Below are 22,340 nucleotides of genomic sequence, written 5' to 3' on the forward strand. Positions count from 1 at the left end.
TCAAGGTTAAGGAAAGTGCACTACCTTCACTACTTATGTGCCTATCAATCTAGGTACAGTACAGGCACATTCATGTACACTTCATTAAAATTGTACAAGTTTTTTCCTTCACTTCTCGGATATATTAAGATGAAGTTTGTGAACTGAACTCCTGCACACTAAATATGTCTCCTGTTTTCCACCTTCTGGGACAAAACAAATACTTTTGCAGACATGTTATGTAATAATTCATTTACAATCCTAAAAAATGTTTTGTTTCTGACAAACACAAGCTAGCCTTTTTTTGTAAGGTGCGAGAAAGTTGTCATGACAAGAACAGGAAATCTGCTCTGTATTGCTTTGTACGACGCTAAATATTGCTCTGACAACATTCCCTGGTCTTACCGCTAAGGAGAGATCCATCCTAATGATATTTCTGGCACAACAAAGCATATTCCGTTGAAATTCATCAAATCACTGTGCATACTTTCTACACTGCTCTGTGCCAAAACAATTATGAGGGTTTAGTCTGAAGTCTACAGTTGCGTTTCAACAGACGATTCTTTGCTTGAAAATGTATCCCAAATAAGATTTAGGAAAAGTTAATAAACAAACAAAAAAGAAGATTTGATTATTTTTTATTTGATGACAATATGCATACAGATAAATAGTTGAAAAGGAAGTAATTTTTTATACACGAGGGGTGTGCTATGGTATATATGTATATATATATAAAAAATACAATTAACTTAATCAATTATTCTCTTTTCGACATGAACCTGTGAAGCCAGACCAATAGAGTGACCGTTTTACCTGCAGTCGTTTAACAAACACGCGTCCTAACAGTCCTGTGGTCATGCTTTACTGAAATAAGTGAAAACAACTGATCTCAAAACCGTTGCACACACAGGTAACGCGGCTCGGTGGCTGACACCTGGTCCTCGTTTCATTTCGGATAAAAACCCAGCAAGTGCATCCCCCCCCCCCCCCCCCAAATGCGTTTAGGGAATGTGGAAGATTGAGAAGAAATAATGCCAAAACGTACGAATTGCAAAGTCTAGAGTAAGGCCTTTTATATTTGAGACAATGATACATTCACAGCAGCCCTGCACTTTAGAATAAAAATGCCAGCCGACAGTATTGAGACATTAACAGAACCAATGGATTCCCAGCAGAATGAAGTCCAGTGTGAACCGACAACAGTAGCAGTGCAGGTCTGGAGATTACATCGTATTGTTTTTGACAAGGCATATCAAGCAGCGACGTGGCTTCAGTTATACATACAATCATCATACAAGATCAGATATCTACAGTACAGCCTATAGAGTAAGCCATATTGATATAATCACAGCACAGATTTGGCAAATTCTATCAATATAAGGTGCTGCACAAATATTGGAGGTATGACAGATTTAAATAAATACAGACACCGGGATAAAACTGCAGATTTGTATATGAACTGGTCAGGAAAAAAAAAAAAAAAGAGTAAGGGATTTTAATAATGACTCTTTGCTTCTTCAGAGCAGATGTTTTTCTTTTGTTGTTGTTGAAATATGTACAGGTTCAAGCTGAAACAAAAGCAGTCAAAAGTTACTTTTACAATAGGGGGGAAAAAAAAACCCACACTGTCCACACTGATCGGGCATTGCTTGAGCATCTTGAAGTTGTTACAACACGCCAATCTATCATACGGTTTGCTGGCAAGGAGGAGGAGATGTGAAGCGCAGGTGAGCAAGTGGGTGGGTGGGTGGGCAGGCGGGCTGAGGGTCTCACTGCACTCGAGCCTCCAGCAGCCCGCCGGGCACCACGGGGCCCTGGCCACTGACGCAACCGTTGACGTGCCGCAGGACATCAGCGCCCAGGTAGGCCAGGAGGAGCTCGGAGCGCCGGTGGAGCAGCTGCAGCATGTCCTCCGCCAGGCTTTCCACGCTGGAGTAGCGCACCTTCTCCAGGTCAAAGATGTCCTTCAGGAAAAACAGCACCTGGTCCTGAGGCCGAGGCAAACATAAGGGCATCATGCATGAGCAGGCAGACACACACAACTGTCCAGTCTTAAGGTTCTCTCTGCCCTCAAATGTAGTTTGTAGTCAAATGTATTGTTCTTAATAGGATATCATAATGTAAAACAAAATATTTCTTATAAAATAATGTGTTACGATACTTGTTAAACAGGAAGGGGATGAAAGAAAACCAATTAAATCCATAAAAAAACTGTTATAAATAAGCTTTTATTTATTTTTAATCTAAGGCATTCAAGGACTATTTGAAGGCAACAAGTGTGCAGCCATGTACTGTTTGAGAGTTGTAGTGGTGCCAAGTTCAGCGTCTGTGCGAGGGGTACCGAGTATAACAGTCTGTACTGGCAATAAAACAACAAAACACTTCATGTTTCCAGCAGTAGCTCATGACCGACTTTGGAAGATGTGATAGAATGGCAAAATGTTGTATCCCTGGTTCACAGCTGCTGGGTTTTAAATGTCTGCATTTCCATATTTTCCCTCCATTCATCAATCCCAGCTCTTTCTGTCCTGTGCTAAACAAACGGGTCGCGCAGGGATATCGAGGCTCGGCGTGGTGAGTTTACACAAGGAGTCCCCTCAATAACCTCACACTGCAGTGACACATACTGTGACCGCTTATCTGTTGGGTGTTGTGTACCACGCGCCTGTGATCTGGGCAGTTTTATAACCCACTGCGCCAAACGTTCCTTCAGGATTCTTGTGTATATATTAGCCGAAAGGTAAAGGAAAAGGCTCAGACATCCTCCTGAAACCAGTGACAGAATCCTGGCCCAGACAGAAGTACCCCAAACACATTCCTCTGTGTAATCTAAACAACTTGAATTTTGGATATGAAACAAAGTGTTTAATAACTTTCAAGGTGCCAAATGAGTAATGTAGTTAATGCCCAGGGCTATACAGTTTCCACATTCAAAAAATGAATGATTAAGCTGTTTAGTCTTATTTTAATCCCCAGTACTCTGACCCATTTGCAAAAAAGGAACCTGGATAGCAGTCTATGGCTTCAGGAGTGTGGAATGATTTGACAAAACTCTTGGTACTCAGAGTATGATTTTCTTTGTGTGAGAAAACACAACTGCAATGGAAATCAGGCGTTTGATAAAGTGCAGGGCTGTCTGTTTCACTCCCAATAAGACGGTGATAATGAGGTCTCAACACTGGATTTGCGATAAAAGACACAAACACACCTTAAAGAAGCAGCAGAAATCATGGAGAGAACTCCTGGGCCCAAGAAACCCCCAGGCCAGAACAGGACTGATGTGTTCACAAACAGCATAGAAGTGCGCAATAAATCCATCCGGCACCTATTTTAAAGACACAAAGGTACATCCTCAGTATATATATAAAACAATAGTACAGATATTAATTTTGTTATAAATACAGCATATCTAACTATAAGTAAAATTAACTTTACATATCTCTGTGCCTAAGGTTTGATTTAACCTAACTTGCATCCATATCTATTGCATCTATTAATCAAAAACAAAGTAAAAATAAACTCTACCTTCATGTGCTGTTTCTTCTGTTTCAGGACAGACCAACAGCTTGAAGCCACCGCCTGTGAACATAGAAAACTATGTCAGTAACTAAAGCACAATGACAACCAGACAACTATAGAAGAAACAAACATCTACAATTCTCCATTCTCCTGAATTTCCTGATTCAAATTAACGGTCGGTGTCCTAGAAGTCTTATTATCTGTTCCACTGGTCACCCCGGGGAGGCTAATCAATGACACCCATGCTCGGGGGGGAGGGGGTGAGGATGTTATAAAGGGCTATGCACTTTGCAACATTAAAGACGACCTTTGTAAAGGATGGTATAAATTAAGAAATACGCCACAAAACAGCATTCCCCTTGCCAACTGAATTTGCTGAAAGAATGTGAGCAACCAGAAATACTTCACATTGTTTTGTACCAAAAAAAAAAGAGCAAACTGGAATTTGGGCCCAAATCTGAGCTTCCACTCCCCATCTGCAGCGCTCCTGTTCCCAGAGTTTCCCAAATAAGGTTACAAATAATCAAGACCCAACAAATATCCCTGCATCACAGTGCTCAAAAAAACAACAACAGGGTTATCCGGTCAGTCACTCTGTCGGCAGAATGACGTAGGATTATCACAAATCTCTGCTTGATATTCGCTGACGTGTCATTAATCATTCCATGTTCACTCTCCCATTAATGAAATATACACATATGCCAGCTGTATATACATTTACTATATAATACTATAAATCCATCTATTGCAGTTGAAAACCATGTATCGTTTCACAAATGTTATGACAGCAAGACAGTGCCTTACAGTAATGGAGACTGCATAACTGGTTCATGAGTGTCAGAGAGATTATAAGAGTTATTTACTGGCACATTCTTATCAAAACCCTAATCATGTGAAGATAAATGGATTCAGAGTTTCCCACAATGTTGTTATGGTTTGCAAAAACATGTATCGCCTGACAAAACTTGACAAGAGTGTTTTTAAAGTGTTTATTACTAATAACCTGCTGTCGTTTTCACAGCATGGACATATCCAAAACAAGTGGAAATTCACTTTCAGGTCCAAGTTAGCTTTGAGGAGTTCATCTTTAGTTTTTCTACCAACCCAGATATGTATTCTTAATGCCAGGACACATCACCCGAATGTGAAATGTATGGTTGCGGCCTACCATGATTGAAACCACGCGTGCTCATTGAGGGTGGGATGCGCGTGTCGTATGGAGTGAATCGTGCGCTACTCACGGTTTCCTTAAAGGAGCTGTTCAGCCAGCGATTGTTCACCACGTTCTGAATGGAAATGGGGGGATTCTCTAGATCTTCAAAGGAGTCCATGAGAATGAAATCAAGGACTATGTCATAAAAATTCAAATGCTTAACCTGTGAAGGGAAATACACAAAAACATCAAATAGGGTTATAATCCATCGTTGTGCGTTATTCTAAGCTGTGGAACATCTGTGCCAGGGAGAAGGGACACAACTCACTCCTCTCGTGGCCAGCTCCAGCTCGGTGTTGTCCCAGTGGTCGGTGTTCTCCAGGAAGTCCATCATCTCTTCAAAGACATCTTCAAACCTCTTTGGGTTCTGTGAAATAAAAACACTCCAGTCAGAGCCCATAGCCACAGCCCGCTCTGTCGCAATACGGAGTCAAGACTGCCGACAATCCCTACCTTGCGTGCTTTCACTAGGATGGCAGAAAGGATCTTCTTCCCCGTCTCACACAGAAACGTCTGCGTCGCTCTGTCGGAAAGGATGACCTGAAGAAGACAACATGGCGCTGAAGCAGAAGAATGCACTCCTGAAGAAGAACGTCAAGATGACAGAATTCCTAGTGACAGGTGTATATATTCAAGTTTGGGCTTCTTTTAAGATGTTACCTGACAGGCCTGACGCACACAGTGCAGCTTTGCCAGAAAGTCAGTGTCCCCTAAACACTCCAGCATCTCGGTTCTGAAAGAGAAAAGGTGAGCTTTAAAACAACCAGAACCCTACCATCTTTATTGTGATTTTATCTAATTTCATATTCCTTTTTAAGAGTATATTCATTAAAAAATACTCACTACAAGAAGTATTTTTTTATCTCAACTTTAAATCAGACTTAGGCTCGACGGTAAATCACATACAGACAAGTTTAAAAATATAAATGCACTTCTCAAGTCAGGCGTCCTGTTTTCTGTCCGTGCCGTGCTGTTGTTGTGTCTTGTTCTGGACTCAATAAACTGTGGGAAGCATCATGTATGTGTATATTTATAAAACCAGACTTGTATAATTTAAGGTCAAGAGTGTCCTTTTCTTGGCGCTTCCCTCTTTCAGGGCAACCAATGAGAGATGAATAGTTGCAAATACTTGAAAAAGGAAGTGAAGGCGTTTAAGAAGAGAAAAAGTAAATAAACAGCACAAACACTACTGTTGCGAGGTCACGTTTATGTTTGAAGAACCTATGAACAGTCTGTTGGAAACATCTATGCCTCCTGCAGCACAGCACTGAATGGAACGATTCTCAGCATGGTTTTAGGATCTACCTAGTTTCCTGATGCTCCACACAATGTGTGTGTGTGTGCGTGTGTGGACCAGCAGCGTGAGTGAAAAAGGGGCTGTAGAAGTCTTCACCTCAGCACCCTGCAGGAGACCTTCCCCTCTTCCACCAGCTGCAGGGCGTCCTCATACAGGGGGTAGTGACACAGAGAGCCCAGGGCGTAGGCACTGCGCAGCTCCCGGTGCTCAGAGAGCTTCAAGACAGAAAGAGAAGACAATTCAGTGTTAAGAGAGGGAAAGAGAAATAAGGAAAGAGGGACTCTTCTTGTAGCATCTTCCCTTTAGTCACGGGCTGCACGGGTCAACTGTATAAGACCTTTGAGTTCACACTTGATCTGAGCAGATGCAGTTCTCTGCTCACTGGAGAAATCCATTTCCTTCAGAAGCTGATTCTAGCCTTTCTGGGAGTTATGCAGCAACTGAACAGCGGAGGAGTTAAATGAAGGGTCAACAGGGTTGCTAAATGTAAATCTAACTGGAAAAACAAGTGTGAGGGATTGGGAGTTGACAGACGCTATCTTTGCTGTCAACTTGTGAGGACACAAACTAAGGAAATGGCACCAGCAAGAATAATAATTTAACATGTGTGCTGTGAGAAAGAAGCTGGACAAAGTACCAAGGTTATAAATGAATGCATATACAGTGAAATGCATGCAACATTGCTATAATGTTCTATTTCTGGTTGCTTCTCAGATTTGCAGACTATCACTGACCCACTTTAATCAGGCCGTGTCTTTTCTCCTGGAATGCCACCTTATCTACATTCCAGGCCCCTATCAGCGGGCTGCCGTCAGGACAGAGTGCTATTATTACACTACTGACAGAGCGGGGAGTCTGACTGGGGGACATCTGTGTCCAGCGAAGGCATCCTGCTGCACATGGTGTCTTTTCCATAGGTGATTAGAATCGCACAGCAGTCCCCAAAAAACACAGCGGGAGCAGCGAGCTTGGTGCTAGAATTTAAGAAATGTGCGCGCTTGCAGTCAAAGCCACAAGTCACAGCTGCTGCTTTTAACTGGGATCCTTTAGGGGTAGAAAGTAATGGATATGTAATACCTTCCATCTTCAAAGGCACTGTTATAATTCACCAAATTCAGACTATTTCGTATAATATAGAAAGCTGAGTAAGAGTTCCCTGACAAAGAACAGAGATAATTAATTTGAGGAGATAAAGAGTTGTTCCAAAGAGATTTGTAGGATGACACATTTTAATTGGCCAAATACTTTGATGCCTTCTATTCAAAAGAACCCAAACTCAGGGACATTTTCTCAGCAACAGAGTTGAACAGGAAGTACAGTAAACACAAGTAAGTAAAGGCAATTTTCTCACTCCACTTGCAAGATGCATTAAACATTAAATTATATATTAATCTGATATCATTATACATTTATTTTACTATGTTCAAAAGTGATTTTAAGTATTATATATATATTTATATATATATATATATATATATATATTTGTATGTATGATACTTTTTGATACAAAAAGCTCAAGAAAAAACATGCACATTTGAGAAACGGCAACTTGAAGGTGCACAACATGTGTTTCTGCGATCGCAAATACTGAGAATTCCCATCTCAGCGTTAACATATATCTTCTGAGGCCGACCAGAAAAGAAACGGAGCGCTCTGGTTTTAATGACTCCAGCATGTGTCGGAGCGCACCGCGCCACTCTCGGTCTGGCGGGGAGGATTTAGTGGAGCTGAGGACAGCTCAGAGGAAGCTAGCTCCTGTACTGCTCATTCTCCAACAATGGGAATTCATCATCGTGGGACGTCAGCTTGTTCTCTCTCTCCATGTGGGAGTGTTCAGATGTAAAACTTCAAACGCAATCATATATTAAGGTCTCTGAAGTCTCACAGGTGCTGAAAATGTCCTTTCTTGCCTTCTCTACCCTTTTACAACCCCAGTGTCTTTCAACTGTGAGTCATCAATTTGTCTGTCATACAATCCCCACATCCACAAATCTAAACTACAACACAGTTGGGCTGTGGTCTACATTCCTTTGTATGAGAAACATAGACGACTGCACAGTATTCAGGGTGAAACAGTGTTGACTGAGAAACATTTTCAGTCCACTTGCTCATGTGTTGTAAAGTGGGAACAATAATGCAAATCTTTATTATTATTCCCTCCTGTCAAGCCCCTTCTGCCTTGGCCTGTCTTGGCACTTCGCTGGTCGGCCTGCAGAGACGAGGCACGGGTCCCTAAATAGACCCACAGCTGTGAAAACACGTCAACAGAGGGATGACAACCAAAAAACAGGAGTCGGATACTGCCACCAGCTGCCACTTCATGACTGTCAGAAGATCCATTAACTGACAAATGTTATGGCACATCACTTTGCCATTTCCAAATTATAGCAAAAAACAAAACATGTCGGTGATGCTCATTGTTCCGCAAGCTACACAGAATTATCTCGGTTTCCTGTCCACTGAGTTCCTGGTAGGATACTGAAAGGGTCTGTACAGTTTCATGTTAGTACACCTGTTCAATTCACTCTGCACTTGCGCTGGTACAGATATGATACTGGCAGCTGCTCCCAAACAACTGGGATGAATGATTTTATTTTATTGACATGACATGTCTAACTGTACGTGAAAAATAAAGATCACGTAAATAAATGTGTGTTTTGTGCCTAGAAAGGGTTATGCATGAATGGGAAAAAAAAAATCTGTTTTCTTCCATTTCATATCTCATTTGCTTGTCATTTTTGCTTACTTGCTAATAACTGAGCTTGGAGACATATTTCCGGGCAAGACATTAAACTAATGCAGCCTTTTAATAGCCAGCAGTTGATGATACAACTACCAGAAATAAAACTGATGCAAAATGCTATGCTTGATGCCTCGATGACTGAAAATAAATATCACACAGGTCACGGTGGTGACTACACATGATACATTATAATATAGTCACTTTAGTTTAATGTCAAAAACTAAATACTCTCAGGAGTGTTTAACTACATTACAAATGTGTTAAAATCACTATCCTAATGGTTAATTTGTAAGCTTGGTTACCTATCACTTATTTCAATTGGGAGTTCCTTTAATTTTGAGGAATTGTTACAAAATATAATAATGAATAAGTGAAAACAGTGGGGAAAAAATACTTAAAAACATGAAAAAATAACAATCCTTATTGGAACTTCTGTGTATAATTATGGCCGATATCTCAGAATTGTAGAAAACTAAAACAAAACAACAGATATTTAATGATAACATAAAAATATTGAGTTTCATTTTAGCGATATCCTGATAAGCCCAGTTTTTAAAGACTTTATAAGCATGTAACATTGTGCAAGGCTCAGGCAGGTAGGGGCCAAAGCCTGTATTTTATGAAGGGACAGTATTGGCGTTTTCCTGCCAAATGAGCACCTGGGTGGCCTGTGATTGGTTTCCAAGCTTTAAGGGAATATTGCTCAGGGAACTCTGGCATCAGCCAAAACAATAAGCTTCAGTCTCCTGGCAGTCTTTGTATTCCCATCTTTCAAAGAAAGTGGAATATTTAGACACAGTTCCTTGAAACCACAGGTAGAAGATTTAATTCTCATGCTTATGTCAAAGGACATGAAGACTTGTCTTATCTTCGAACGCAGTCTGTACTCTGTAGTAGTCCCATTCAAGCAAAATCTGTTAAAGCCTCTCTCAGTTCGTTCAAAACTTTTAAAGGCTCTGGGCTTCCTATCCTATATGCTTATTTACATTCTTGCCTGTAGCTCAGATCACTGTGGGAATTGACCTGATATCGTGTCTACAAGGCCTCTGTAATTTCTCTTACCTCAGCAGCGGACACGAAGGAATCTGTAGACGCGATGCTCAGCGTGTCCCTCAGGCAGAAATCCTCTACATCCTCCTTCACTGTGATGTCAGTGTTTTTATCTACAATGAAAAAAAAGGAAGACTTTAATATCTTTTCTTAACTTTTTTTTTTTAATCACAAATAAATAAAAATGACCCCAGCAGCACTAATATTGCCCTAAAAATGTTTAGCATTTTCAGATATGCTTTATACCCGTGTGTTCCCAGACTCAAAGCAGGATGTTAACTTTATTCTGGTCTTTGGAATAAGGAAAGGAGATCCAAATATATTTTTTGTGGGCATACACATACAGCTTTACTTAGAACAGAGATAACAGAACTACTGACGATAAATGTGTTTCAGTATCTATACATTAAAAAACTGCTACAGTTTAACTTGTTCAAAAGAGGAGATGTTCACACATGCTGTCAGTGGAAGGATAGCAAAGCCAAAAAGTAGAAATTCCTGGTAGCACTCATATAATACTGAGGAAACACCTTAGAAACAGAAAGACACCACTGGGACTTTCCCAGAATCCTCCTGCATCAGAAAATCAGGCTCTAAATGAGATCAGATCCAAGGATATCTGAAAAATGAAAAGTATGAAGTATGAAGCTGATCTGAGATCGGTAAAGTTCTTTCATAACTGGGCTACTGCTTAACTTGGTCTAGGTCTATCACATCAATCCATGCAGCCCGTGACCTTATTTGAGTCGGGAATTCCTGGTTTATATCACAGAAATTCTCCCAAGCTGCCCCTTCAAAGCCCCTGCTGAAGCTCATCATGTAAGCCCTTGTGCGTCACATTCAATGGGATTCTGTCTGGTTTTAGTGTTGCCTGGTATTTAACAGCAGGCCTCTACATGATGGCCTCCATTTCCTATCCATATCAGTTTACAGCTACCTAATGTCACTCCTATCAGTTACTATGGCTGAGCTAAATAAGGAACTCTTACAAGCTACACATGGTTGGATGCCAGACTGTTCAATGAAACCGTTTACTCGTCGATTACACATACCTCTCCCTTGAGCTCAGGTACTGCTGTGCGGCAAACCCAATTTTTGGCAGGGTTTGGCGACTTTCTACAAAATCACACTGCCTCATATTTTACATAATACATCCGAATTTCTTTGCATTTCTATTAAACCGAGATATCCCCTCGAGACAGAGGAACAAGGAAAGAATTGTGAAATGTTTTGTTCTTTGAAATATCTCAGCGCATAAGTTGCCAATTCCTGCTTTGTTTTCAAATCAACGTAGGGAAAAATAGGTTGATATGATTCTGTAAACAAGACAGTGAAGACAGAAATTTGGTCTGATTATTGCTCATGAACTGGGAATAGGTTGACCTGGTTGAGAAAGCAGGCCCAGCGCCTCCTAAGATGCTAGTCCTCGTTGAGTGATTGAAGTAGCTCAGTCTGGCTATTCTCATACCGGATGAAGGACCAAGTTCTACGTGATATCGTGGCTCAGTACTCAAGCCTAACTTCCCATCACTAATGTTGTCTTAATTAGCACTTGAGCCCCATGTTGTGCAGCACATGTTTCTGGAATGGTAAAGCACATCCCTTGTGTAGTCATGGCATCTTTAAACTAGCAATGTTCACAGACTGAACTCTGAGTAAATTACACCGTGTCGAGGGCCCTTACATAACACAGACAATTTTTCTGTTCAGATCCCTATATGTAGTTTGCAGTGAGTGACACATAAAGGAACAAATTCTCTTATTGTTAAGCAATTTACAGCTGGCAGAGGTCCATGCGACTAACAGTGAAACTAATTGATCTCAACATAAATATCATCCATTTCAACCAGAGCTTTTTCTTTTCTCTCCCAACCTACACAGCAGTTTTTACATCCCTTTAAAAGGGTTTGTTTTATGTTTATAACAGCAGAAAAGCAGATGCTGTTGATATCACCGCGTAAAGATGTTTTAGGGGATGCATTCTGCCGTGAACCCGGGCAGGAGGAATGGAGTGTGTATAGAGCACAGTAAACAGTTACGATTATGTGACGGTAGAGCCAGCCTTCAAGGAATGCAGCTGCGGCTTAGGAAACTCTTGAGCCGGGCCAGAATCGAGCTTGCGTCTATGTGGAATTCATTGACACACAGACACTCAAAAAATTAATGAATACTTTGACTTGGAAATGAGCAATTACAGCATTTTAATGGACATCAGGCATAACTACTGTTTTCCGGTCTGTTGTACTCAGTGCTTTAACATGCCCAGTAGCGTGTGAACTTTCATGATGATCCCTAGCGCTTCAGAGCCGCAGTGTGGAGCACTATGATTGAGTCATGTTCTGCTGTGAAGCTTACTTTCTAAGGCCCGGTCTTTAAAATAAATCTCATTCAGCTGCTTTTTATGATCCAGTTTCAGATTGCACACCAGCATTAAAGAACTCTAAATTGGACAAAAACAACAACTTTGTGGAATTACACCTGAATGGCTTCCATTTATACACCATGGTTAATGAGATCCTATCAAACGTGCAGATTGTGCAAATGCAAAACAGCCTTGAAAGCTAATATTGTGATTTCATATCAGCATGAAGTTCAGGTTCTGAATATCACAGTCAGTCACACACCAAAGGGTGGAGAACGGCACTGGCTATAAAGGAGATTGATGGGTAATTGCGGTGCGAATTCACTGTGTAAGACACACTACAGCTATTCTTACAAGACTCAGATAAATGCAAATAATACAAACGGACAGCTGTGAAAAGTCACATACAAAAAGGCACCTGGGTTGTCCTCTCTCATATGTACTCCCATTTCCTAAACCCAGCCTAAAAAAAAGACACATACCAGGGTAAGGAATAGTGAAGAAAGGGCATAACTGTGACAGAATGCTCTAATGGATCCATTTAAAGAATATACCTACATACCACCCATTCAAAAGTGATTCTATTGATGATTTCAGCCAATCACGTTGTCATGGCTGAAGCAGCTTGTCAATATCGGTTAAAACAGTATGTGGAATAATATCTAACACCCAGTGACTGAGCGACGGTTGATCAAATTCAAACGGCTGCCTCTAAAGATAGTGTATATGATTTCCTAACGCATCTTTTGGTTCACACAAACTCAAGGGTCAGCTCTCTGTAACAAACATCAGCCATACTCCTCTCTGCCTTTGTCTCTGGACGTTTCCACGGGCGATCGCTGTATGGTTGTCCGCACGGGGCAGTTGCCTCTTTCTGCTGAGTTGGGTGACGGAGAGGAATGTGAGGGAAGCTGCCCAGTGCTATATTTGCCTGTTCTCCTCTCAGGGGGAGATTGGCAGTGTGTATGGTGGTGGCTCGGGGCACAGTGCTGCCCTCTGGTGAGGACCTCTCTCAGGGGAGCAGAGCAGACAGGCAGGCTCACTCACGGTCTCTTTGTCACAGCAGCTCTCTAAATAAACGCTGCAGATGAATGTGAAGCTTGCTGAGGCATGGACATGAGTTCCAAGAAAAACAAATGAACAATTAAAGGATAGGACATGCTCCCATATATATATATATATATATATATATATATATATAGATTGTTTTACAAATTACAGAGAAAAGTAGAACATTTTAAGCTTGATCAAAATATCTTATCCCAATTTACCAGGCCTCTGTATGTGACCTATACTTCACTCTGGGTTCCTAAATGTTATTAATAATGTTAATAGAGAATCCTTTAGATAGATGACCACAGGAATAATGTGCTATTCCTCATACAGTGTAAATCTGCCATTGAAGTTCATCCCAGAGGTGTTCTGTTTTGGCAGTGCTTTTCTCAGAATATTTGTACAGGCTGCCCACGTAGAAGTCAACAAAATTCGGCTGTACACTATAATCTTAAATATCACAAATATGTGCTGACATTCAGGTTGCCCTTCACAAAAACAAACACTACACAGCCCATGACCCCCCGTACCATCCATCACCGGAGGAGGCAGGCTTGGCCAATCACTTTAATAAGACCAAATCACAATGAGCACCATGTTGAAAAAACACACACACAGAATCAGCGAAGATCAAACCTCAGCACTATGAAAAATAAATCCCTAATTTCTCCATCCTGTGAGAGGCTGCAAATGGAAGTTATGATGAAAGACCACCACCATTTACCAGTATAATTTCTGTTGCAGTCCCATAACAACCTACATGTATCACCATTAGGAATGAAACATTTGACTTATGATACTATGAATCAACACAGCTCTAGGTTACACAAAAAACAAATATCGGAAGAGATATACAACCATTCTTTTTTCCTATAAAGTGGTGTTGCCCATCTTCACGTATTGAATGACATGTGACCGCCAGCTAGCCGACACAAAGTCACCCTGCTGCTAAAGTGCATAAATGACTGCTCCATTTGTTGTGCACATATGCTGTGTGACAGGTGGATGGATCCTTAAGCAATTAAATAAAGGTGCCTGCTGTTCTTGGTTTTGTTTTCTGGTTTCTATGAGCGACTGCCTGTCACTAAAGCTTTCATCACATTAAAGATCTAGCCACTTCCATACAGTTTTGCTATTCCTGAAACGGCTTACAATCATTGCAGATTTTCATTTATCTGATTTTGGAAAACCCTGCCCATGAACAATAACTGAGGATTAAAATATACTTCACATTTAATGTGAGATTTGATCTGAGATCTGAAATGCGGCCACTGTTTGGTTTCACCTTCCTCAAGCTGACAAAGACAAAGCAAATCTGCAAATAATTGTCTCACATTGTCAGTGTGCAATACACTGTAACTGACATGGCAGCTGGGATGGCAGAGTAACCAGACTGCAAATAGATACCAGATTTATTTTAACCTCCCACACAGAAACTGAAAGGTTGCAGTAAAGTCTATTTTTATTCTCAGGAGGCAGCAGTTGCAATCCAAAGCATTGAGTGGACACGAAAAATAAAATAAAAAAATCACAGCTGGTGCAGGTCCTGCAGCAGTTAAACCATTTTCCTGTTTTAGATTACAGATACAAGTTATAGTCTCATAATAGCAGGTGACCTAGGCAAGACTATAAAGGTTAAACATTTGTACATGAAAAGGTTATCATCTTTGATTTTGTGAAGTACGGAACACCAGCTTCCAGAAAGCAAATGACCTGTGAAATGACTTTAAATTACTCTCATGCTGTACATTGCTTCAATAAAGAATTTAAAATCTTGATAACAATGGGACAATAAACGCCAGAATGATTCTAGAACATTGGCATCACAGCAAGGGTTGGCATGAATTGCAGTCATTTTGCAATCCAGTTTATAGTCAGAGAACCTCAAGAGCCTCATGTATTTGACCCGTCACAGGCTAGACATTCACGAGCACCAATTGTCCAATTAATTTCCATACTGCCTTCTAACTATATCTTGAAAGTTTTTGTATACCTTGCATGGAGCCCCCAGACTGAAGGGATTTCTGTTTTTCAGCTTTTTTGAGTGGAATATGTATTTTGAAGTTTGGATCATATTTCCCTTGAAGTATCAGATACTGTCTCTGTTTTGAGCAGAGAAACTTGTGTGAAAGAATCCAAGTTTGTCCTTACAATACACCTTCTCACCACTATCTCTCGTTAAACCTGACTCTAAATAAAATCATAGATAGGTAGACCGGACTGAGGGCAGTGCAGAGACATGGGCGAATAAGAAACACGAGGACATGTGGACACAATCTGAGTATGTGGCGTTTGGTTTGAGCAGCTCTGCTCGAGTTCCCTCGTTTTGTCCTCTGATGTTTTACCCGGCAGCGAGTAACTGATGAGCTGTTCTGTGTGCTGACTGACTCACCGATATCATTAGCGAGAGAGGATGGGTCCGATGCTCCCAGCGTGGCCTCAAACTCCTCCTGCAGGCGGTAGGCCCTCTGCAACAACGACTCCAGCTTATGGATGAACTCAGCACTAATGATGTCCTGCAGGGAACACGCAGCTTTAGAGACAGTCGGGGCAATGGCACACTGTCTCCCGACAAAGGAACTAATTTGGCAGCATTTGCAAAATAGAATTCAAATAATGAATCAAACAAACTAGATGACTGGTTGTACTGTAAAAATGCATTTTTAATACCAAAATGGAATATGACAAGATATTTGGCATCAAAAATACAATCTGTCCTTTTCCAACCAAGTTTTTTTTCCTACCATGGAGGATAAAGTCTACGAGAAACAAAATATTCATGTTGCCCCCTCTCCTCTCCCCCCAGAAACACCATATTTAGCTGTATGATTAACACAATCATTATATTCTCTTGCTTCAGGAAATCCTACTTCCACTAATCCTCTATTTCTACATCATTCTCCATGCCTTGCAACAGTGAGATTAATGGCTTTATTTAAATATTTGCAAACTGCATTCAGCTTCCTCTACTGGAAGAGTCTCCATAAACAGAAAAGATTAATTAATTTCCCATAGTTCCTGCTGAAATCAATATAGCAAATTATTTTCAGTGAATATAATTAAGACATGACATCTCCCAGGGCCACGTTTCTCAGACTCTCTCTCTGCACACTTTATACAGCACTTGGAACAATAATAGTGCGATGAATATCCTACTGACACACAGATTTCTCTAATGTATTGATCATGTTTGCCTGATACTAGGGATACTAGGGCTGTGAACCCTCTGCATTTGTCAGAAAACAATGTCTGGACAATATATATATGGGATAATAGTGGCTCTTCTGAGGGAGCAACTCAGACCAGCCACACCAAAAAAGTTCAAACGTGGTTCGGTTCAGCCCCACCCCTCACCTCCACGCTCTCCTCCGCGATGGCGTCCCCCGCTCCCAACTTGATGGAGCTGCAGCTGGCCTCGTCCTCGGCCTGCCGGCTGCGGAAAGTGAGCGCCTGCTCCCAGCGGCGCAGGGCCTCCTCGAACAGCTCCATACCTGCACCGCACACACAGCGAGACCAGAATACACACACACAAATCACTTCTGCAAACAGGAACTCAACAATTACAACCTCTGACCTGGAAATTCACGATGAAGGCAAACCAAAACTGCGCCTGAAGCAATATTGTGATTCCTCCATTAGGGCACCGACTTGACACTTGATGTATGAGTGTGCATGTCCAGAATATTTATTTCTTCATGTGAGCCTACATCATACACATAAGGCACATGAATCAGCTCACATCGTAGCGTGCTGTATGAGCTTCAGGCAGTTAACCAGCTACATCGCCGAAAAGAGGACCAGCATTTCTGTCAGTCAATAAATAAGATACTAATATTCTCTTTTTCCCACATTAGTAGTAGAATGCATTTGTAATCGACAACATCTACTCAATATTTTGTTTAAACATAGATTCATGATGTGCATGAAGAAGGCCTGGAGGTAGGACCCAAATACAAGTGCAGTGATCTAGCCCTCGGATCTCAAACTCAATTCCTGAAGGGGAACAACTGTGTCTTCTGTTTTCTGTTCCAACCCTGCTGTCAAGTTTCTTAATTGCTCTACTTATGAATTAACGAGAAAAACATTTAACATTTAACATTTAGGGCAACCTTTACTTGTTTTCAGAATATTCTTGCGAATCTTTTAAATACCCACATGCAAAATGCCTCTACATTTTGCAGCGGAGCACTCATCCGAGACTCATCTGGAACCGAAAGTAAAAGACAGACTTTAGTCCATGAGGAATGGAGTTTGAGAGCCCTGATATAAGGATCTGACATACATGAAAGTATATATTGTAATGGTTCCTTAACAGAACATCTAAATAAATGTAGTCAATACAACAAATGAAACGGTCTGGACGAGGGACGCGAATTGATCCTCACCCATTAGGTACAGGTTCTCTGGAGTCGTCACTGGGATGTTGACTACATTGATTTCATTATCCTCGGCTGCCTTGTCCCAGGAGTTCGAGTTGTTGGCACAAGCGCAGCTGTTTGAAGAATTAACGCTCTTCACCTTAGGGAGAGAACAAGCCGAACTGCAGATAAGTTCAGCTGATCCTGCTGAGGACAGCACAATGCAAAGGCAGGGAGGAGAGACGCTGATGAAGCTGTCTTTTTTGCTTTAATGGAATCCCACTGTTTATAGGCAGAGGCCAAAATGTTGACATCTAATTCAACACGAACCCATATATATTTAAATAACAATATAGAGAAATGGTGAGCTATAGACTGATACTGTAACCAGGACAATAACATCTGGGAACAAGTGTCTGCACCGATGTCTCAGAGGAAAGTGAAAAAACGTACCGAGGCCAGACTCTGTGCCGAATCGGAAAACTTGCTGTACAGTCCTCCATTGGGGTAGAGATTACAGGACTGACAGCTCTTGGAGTTTAATGAAAGGCTGAGGTTCTGTCGACTACTACAACGACTTGAATCTGCAGAAGAGAGAAACAGAACTGAGAAACATCATATGAAAAACCTTTGTATCCGCCTGACAGGAAGTCCTGCACGCTTGTGAGAGAAAGACTTTATAGTGCCTGGATTGCTCTTACAGCGAACAGAAGATCATTATTCGATCATTACCTCTCTCTGAAGCAGCGGTGGTGAGGAATTCTGGGACATAATTCTCCTGCTCCCATGGCGATTGGGTCTTGTTCTTTGTCTTCCCTTTCCGTCTTTTGAAGTGACGGGCGAGGAAAATGAGAGAGACAGCCCCGAAGGCGGTCACTGCAAACAGCTTCTTTACACTTGGGCTGAATTTGACCTGAAGGGAAACCAAGACCCCCCATCAGTGACGGTAGGCTGGGCTGATCTCATAAACAGGTGGGAGTACATCGGAAAAAAGTGAGAATATGGAAAGGGATTATAAACCGACTGGATTGAAGTGAACATAGATTTGGGCTCGCTGTCAAAAAAGTAGCTGCCTGGGGGCACAAACAAGCAAACATTACATAACTGTGCAGAGCGACAGAGCTGCAAATATAATCAATGATAGAAAACTCAAAATGCGCCTTGTGTAAACTAATTATTATTCTAAGCTTTCTTTCCCGCTCTTTAGAACAAAATGTACAAACGCTGTAATTGGAAAAGAACAGAACATGCTTAATCCCTTTCATGCATTTTTAACTACACAACTCTGTAACCTACATGCCTTACATAATATAAATGAATACTCATCCCAAAGTACAACAAATAGACTTTAAAATATCCATAGTAGCAGTGGATCTTGTGTCTATTAACACACCCTTATGTCTAATCTGGAATAATGGACTAATTCCAATGCTAACACCAAAGAGCAGGATATAGCTTTCACAAAGAAGCTGCGGTATAGCGATGTCATTGATTCGTGTCTGAACACAGGGAAGTCTAATTAGTTTTGAAAGGGTACACAGATCTCAATATCACAGACAGCTGGTTCAGAGCTTTCAAAAACACGGAGGCTGGAAATCAAAAGCCCTCTTGGATGAATTTAAAGTAGGGAAAACTCCAAAGAAGGAGGCTGTATTTCACATACGGATACGGTTGTAGTATTTCAATCTATAACTCAGGTCTGTAGCTATTAGAGTTTCATGAATAATAAAGTACGGTGGCTCTAAATTAATCTGGCTTTGGGGGAACACGTGGCCGCTGAGTGGCGGGAGTTTTATGAGTTGTATTAAACAGATGTTTTGGATCAGCAATGCCAAAGAAGCACCAACGCATACTCCCCTCGCCCCCTAGGACCGACTTTGGCTGCCCTTGTGATGCCTGCCAATATACGCCAATAATACCATTTGACAGAGACGTGCTTTTTATGAAGTTTCAACACACGGACTCGGTTCAGGCAAAATGAGCACCGATTCCACCCTCCGTTAGGGAATCCCACGGCAGGCTTCTGTTCGGATTGTGTGGGGGGACCATGCATTTCACGACCAGCTTGCTACTTTATTTAAAACTTCACTACCAAGGCTTATGTGTACAATTAATTGATGTGCATGTAAACAGTGATGAATCAGCATGCGGGGAACACGGAGCCGTACTGAAATCGTGATGAGAAAATCCAAAATCAAATCTTTGCCTTGACCCCGAGGAGCCCACAAAACAGCTTTCTATACAGATCGATGGCAAGGCAACCAAGTGCTGACACAGGCTTCCTGCTGAGGGCCCAATTACCTGGGGGAGGGAGTTGTATAAGGACAGAGGTAGATCGACAACCCGCAGGGCCACGGCTCTCAAGGGAGACGGGGAGTTATTCAGTGTGTCTTCTGTCATTGTTCCTGTCTTCCATAATCTCCTTAATCAGATGTCTAGCCAATGCCCATCGCGGCCACAGCTGTCACGTTTAGGTTTCAAAGAAGCTCCTGCCGAGAAAGAACAAATAAATGCATACAAATGTAATATTTACTGCTATTTCAAGAACTGTACAGCTTTATTACATCACAGTATTAACCATACAGCCCATCACAATTATTACTAGACATGATTTCACCTCAGAGACAGTTATGATTGTGTGCCAACTGAATCTGTAGAATACTTTCTTCTCTTCAACAGTCATTTACCTCAAGTTTAATGCAGATACTGAAAGAGGGCTTTGCAGCCAGTTTAAGACATTTCTTTAAATCCATTCTGGACAATAATCTGGTTTAACTCCTAATCCAGATTATGGCTGTACATAGCACTTCTCTTTCTGTGTTTTGACACTGAGACAGGTAGATACCGTTAGCCAATGGATCTCAATGGTTCTTGTGGGCACTGTAATATACACAATATTTACATTGTCTTATAATCCCATTGCTATTTTAATACTTTACTAAAACAGTATCAATGCAGTACGTTCTTCTTACACATTGTGTAATCGTAGAAATAATCTATTGCGCTACTTACTGTCTTCTGCCAAGAACCACAAAGCCAAGCCACAATAGTGATTACCTAGAAACAACCTAAACAGCCTCACCTTGTTAAAGGTTGATCTTTTTTGATATTAGTAGGGTTAGTTGAACTGTCCAATAGTTGTGTCCACAAAGCACAAAGATCACTGCATTCAATTAGTGCTCCCAAGCAAGGACTGTAATGCCTGTAGCCACACGATTAAACGTCCCTTATCAGTCTGAGGAGCTAAACGCAACAGGATGTTTTAAAGCGCATTATTCCCAATTTCCTCTGCACCCAGAGGAAATGAAAGCATGTTGCACAGGTCACAAATCACTGACCTGGGAAATACACTGGCTGTCATCAGTTAGTCTAGTTTTTTAATTATTATTTGTTGGTTAATATCTGCATGTTGTAACAGCTTTGCTATTTAGAGATGACTGAGTAAAAATATAATATTGTGCTAATGGTGTACAGTTGTATAATTGTTTTTACATTCATATTTTAATTAGCTTTTTTTAGTAATGGACTATACTGATAGTCCATTTAAAATATTTATAATGATAACAGTTGGAAGCACTTAATACACGAGCATTATTCATTGTGAATCTGCATGCTGTACTGCGCTTATGCCAGCACAGATTATGTAAAGAAGGTTATTACAATAAACCAGATTTTGTACATCTCTTACACTATCTCTACAAACTAAGTTCATGCAGAAAATAAATGTAGCTTAGCAGTACACTGAAAAATCAATGCAATCATTATAAACGTAATAAACGAAAAAGAAAAAAAACGTAGTTAATAAATGGAAATGTCAGTGTTAATTGAATTACGCCTTAGATCCGAATTAGACTGTGCACTTTCAGCATTATAGAAACAAATATAAAACGCATACACGTTTCATCAGTGCCATCAAATAAAGTGGCTTTTAAAATAACGTCAACGTCATAAATGAAATGCATCAGAAGTCAGCAGTAACCCGCAGATTACGCAGTTATAGCTACTTTGGGGAATGAATGAAAATAAAACCAGCGTGCAAACCAGCTGGAATAGTATGGTTTGTGATGCATTATTGAACAAAATGGACATAGCACAGAAACGGGCAAAAAAGACAATAAAATACAAGCACCTGGGCGCCCGCTGTGCCAGCACCACTTCAGCGATCGCGCCCAGACTGCACACCCTCCCAAATACAGCTCGGTGCCAAGCGCAGGCAAAGGCCATCGTGGCATTTCGCAAAACGCTACAATATACATGCAAAGTATCCATCTCACATCCCCGTTTTAACGCCACCCTTACCGTGCCACCCTGGTACAGCTGCTGGGGCTCACCGGTGGTTGGAGCTCAGCCTCCCGCTGCAGTTCTGCATTGAGCCGCAGATCAGCAGCAGCAGCAGCAGCAGCCTGCGTCCCTCTCTGAACTGCTGCCGGGTCAAAGGGCACTCGATGACCCCTGCACACTACACCAGAGCTCTTTCCCCCACATGTATGTCGAGCATGCTCAGGTCTGCACCCCATCATATATTATATATATTATTGTCTTTCTATCCGTTTTGGGGGTCTCTTGCATTGACTGTATCCTAATTATTAACAGCATGGATCCTAAATGATTAGTCCTGCATTCATGAGAACTACTTCTGTATCCTGCAGTGTATTTTGTTGATCGGAAGCACTGTGTAGCTTTTTTGTATAGTTCCTCGTTAAGTGTGAATATAAAGGCCTCAGCTAAATAAAATACAGTACTGTTATTAGTGTGCTGCTTGTTGC

At 41.2% G+C, this 22,340-nt stretch overlaps 1 protein-coding gene across 2 annotated transcripts; it reads right to left on the reverse strand.

The window, feature by feature from the left end:
• Window positions 1-1,031: 1,031 nt before the first annotated feature.
• Window positions 1,032-22,019, reverse strand: miga1 (mitoguardin 1). 2 transcript variants are annotated; one of them, XM_066692590.1, is made up of 16 exons: window positions 21,874-22,019; window positions 19,876-20,063; window positions 18,307-18,487; window positions 18,028-18,158; window positions 17,602-17,734; window positions 16,571-16,707; window positions 15,609-15,732; window positions 9,814-9,914; window positions 6,105-6,223; window positions 5,372-5,444; window positions 5,165-5,251; window positions 4,980-5,078; window positions 4,740-4,874; window positions 3,505-3,558; window positions 3,188-3,304; window positions 1,032-1,967 (listed from the first exon to the last, which is right to left on the reverse strand). In XM_066692590.1, the coding sequence occupies exons 2-16, from the start codon at window positions 19,972-19,974 to the stop codon at window positions 1,749-1,751; spliced, it is 1,809 nt and encodes a 602-aa protein (XP_066548687.1). In that variant the 5' UTR covers window positions 19,975-20,063; window positions 21,874-22,019; the 3' UTR covers window positions 1,032-1,748. The 2 variants fall into 2 exon arrangements, with proteins under 2 accessions (XP_066548687.1, XP_066548688.1); XM_066692591.1 differs by having other exon boundaries at window positions 21,906-22,011.
• Window positions 22,020-22,340: the final 321 nt, after the last annotated feature.

Source organism: Amia ocellicauda, chromosome 19, assembly GCF_036373705.1.
Source record: "Amia ocellicauda isolate fAmiCal2 chromosome 19, fAmiCal2.hap1, whole genome shotgun sequence".
NCBI classification, from domain to species: Eukaryota; Metazoa; Chordata; class Actinopteri; order Amiiformes; family Amiidae; genus Amia; species Amia ocellicauda.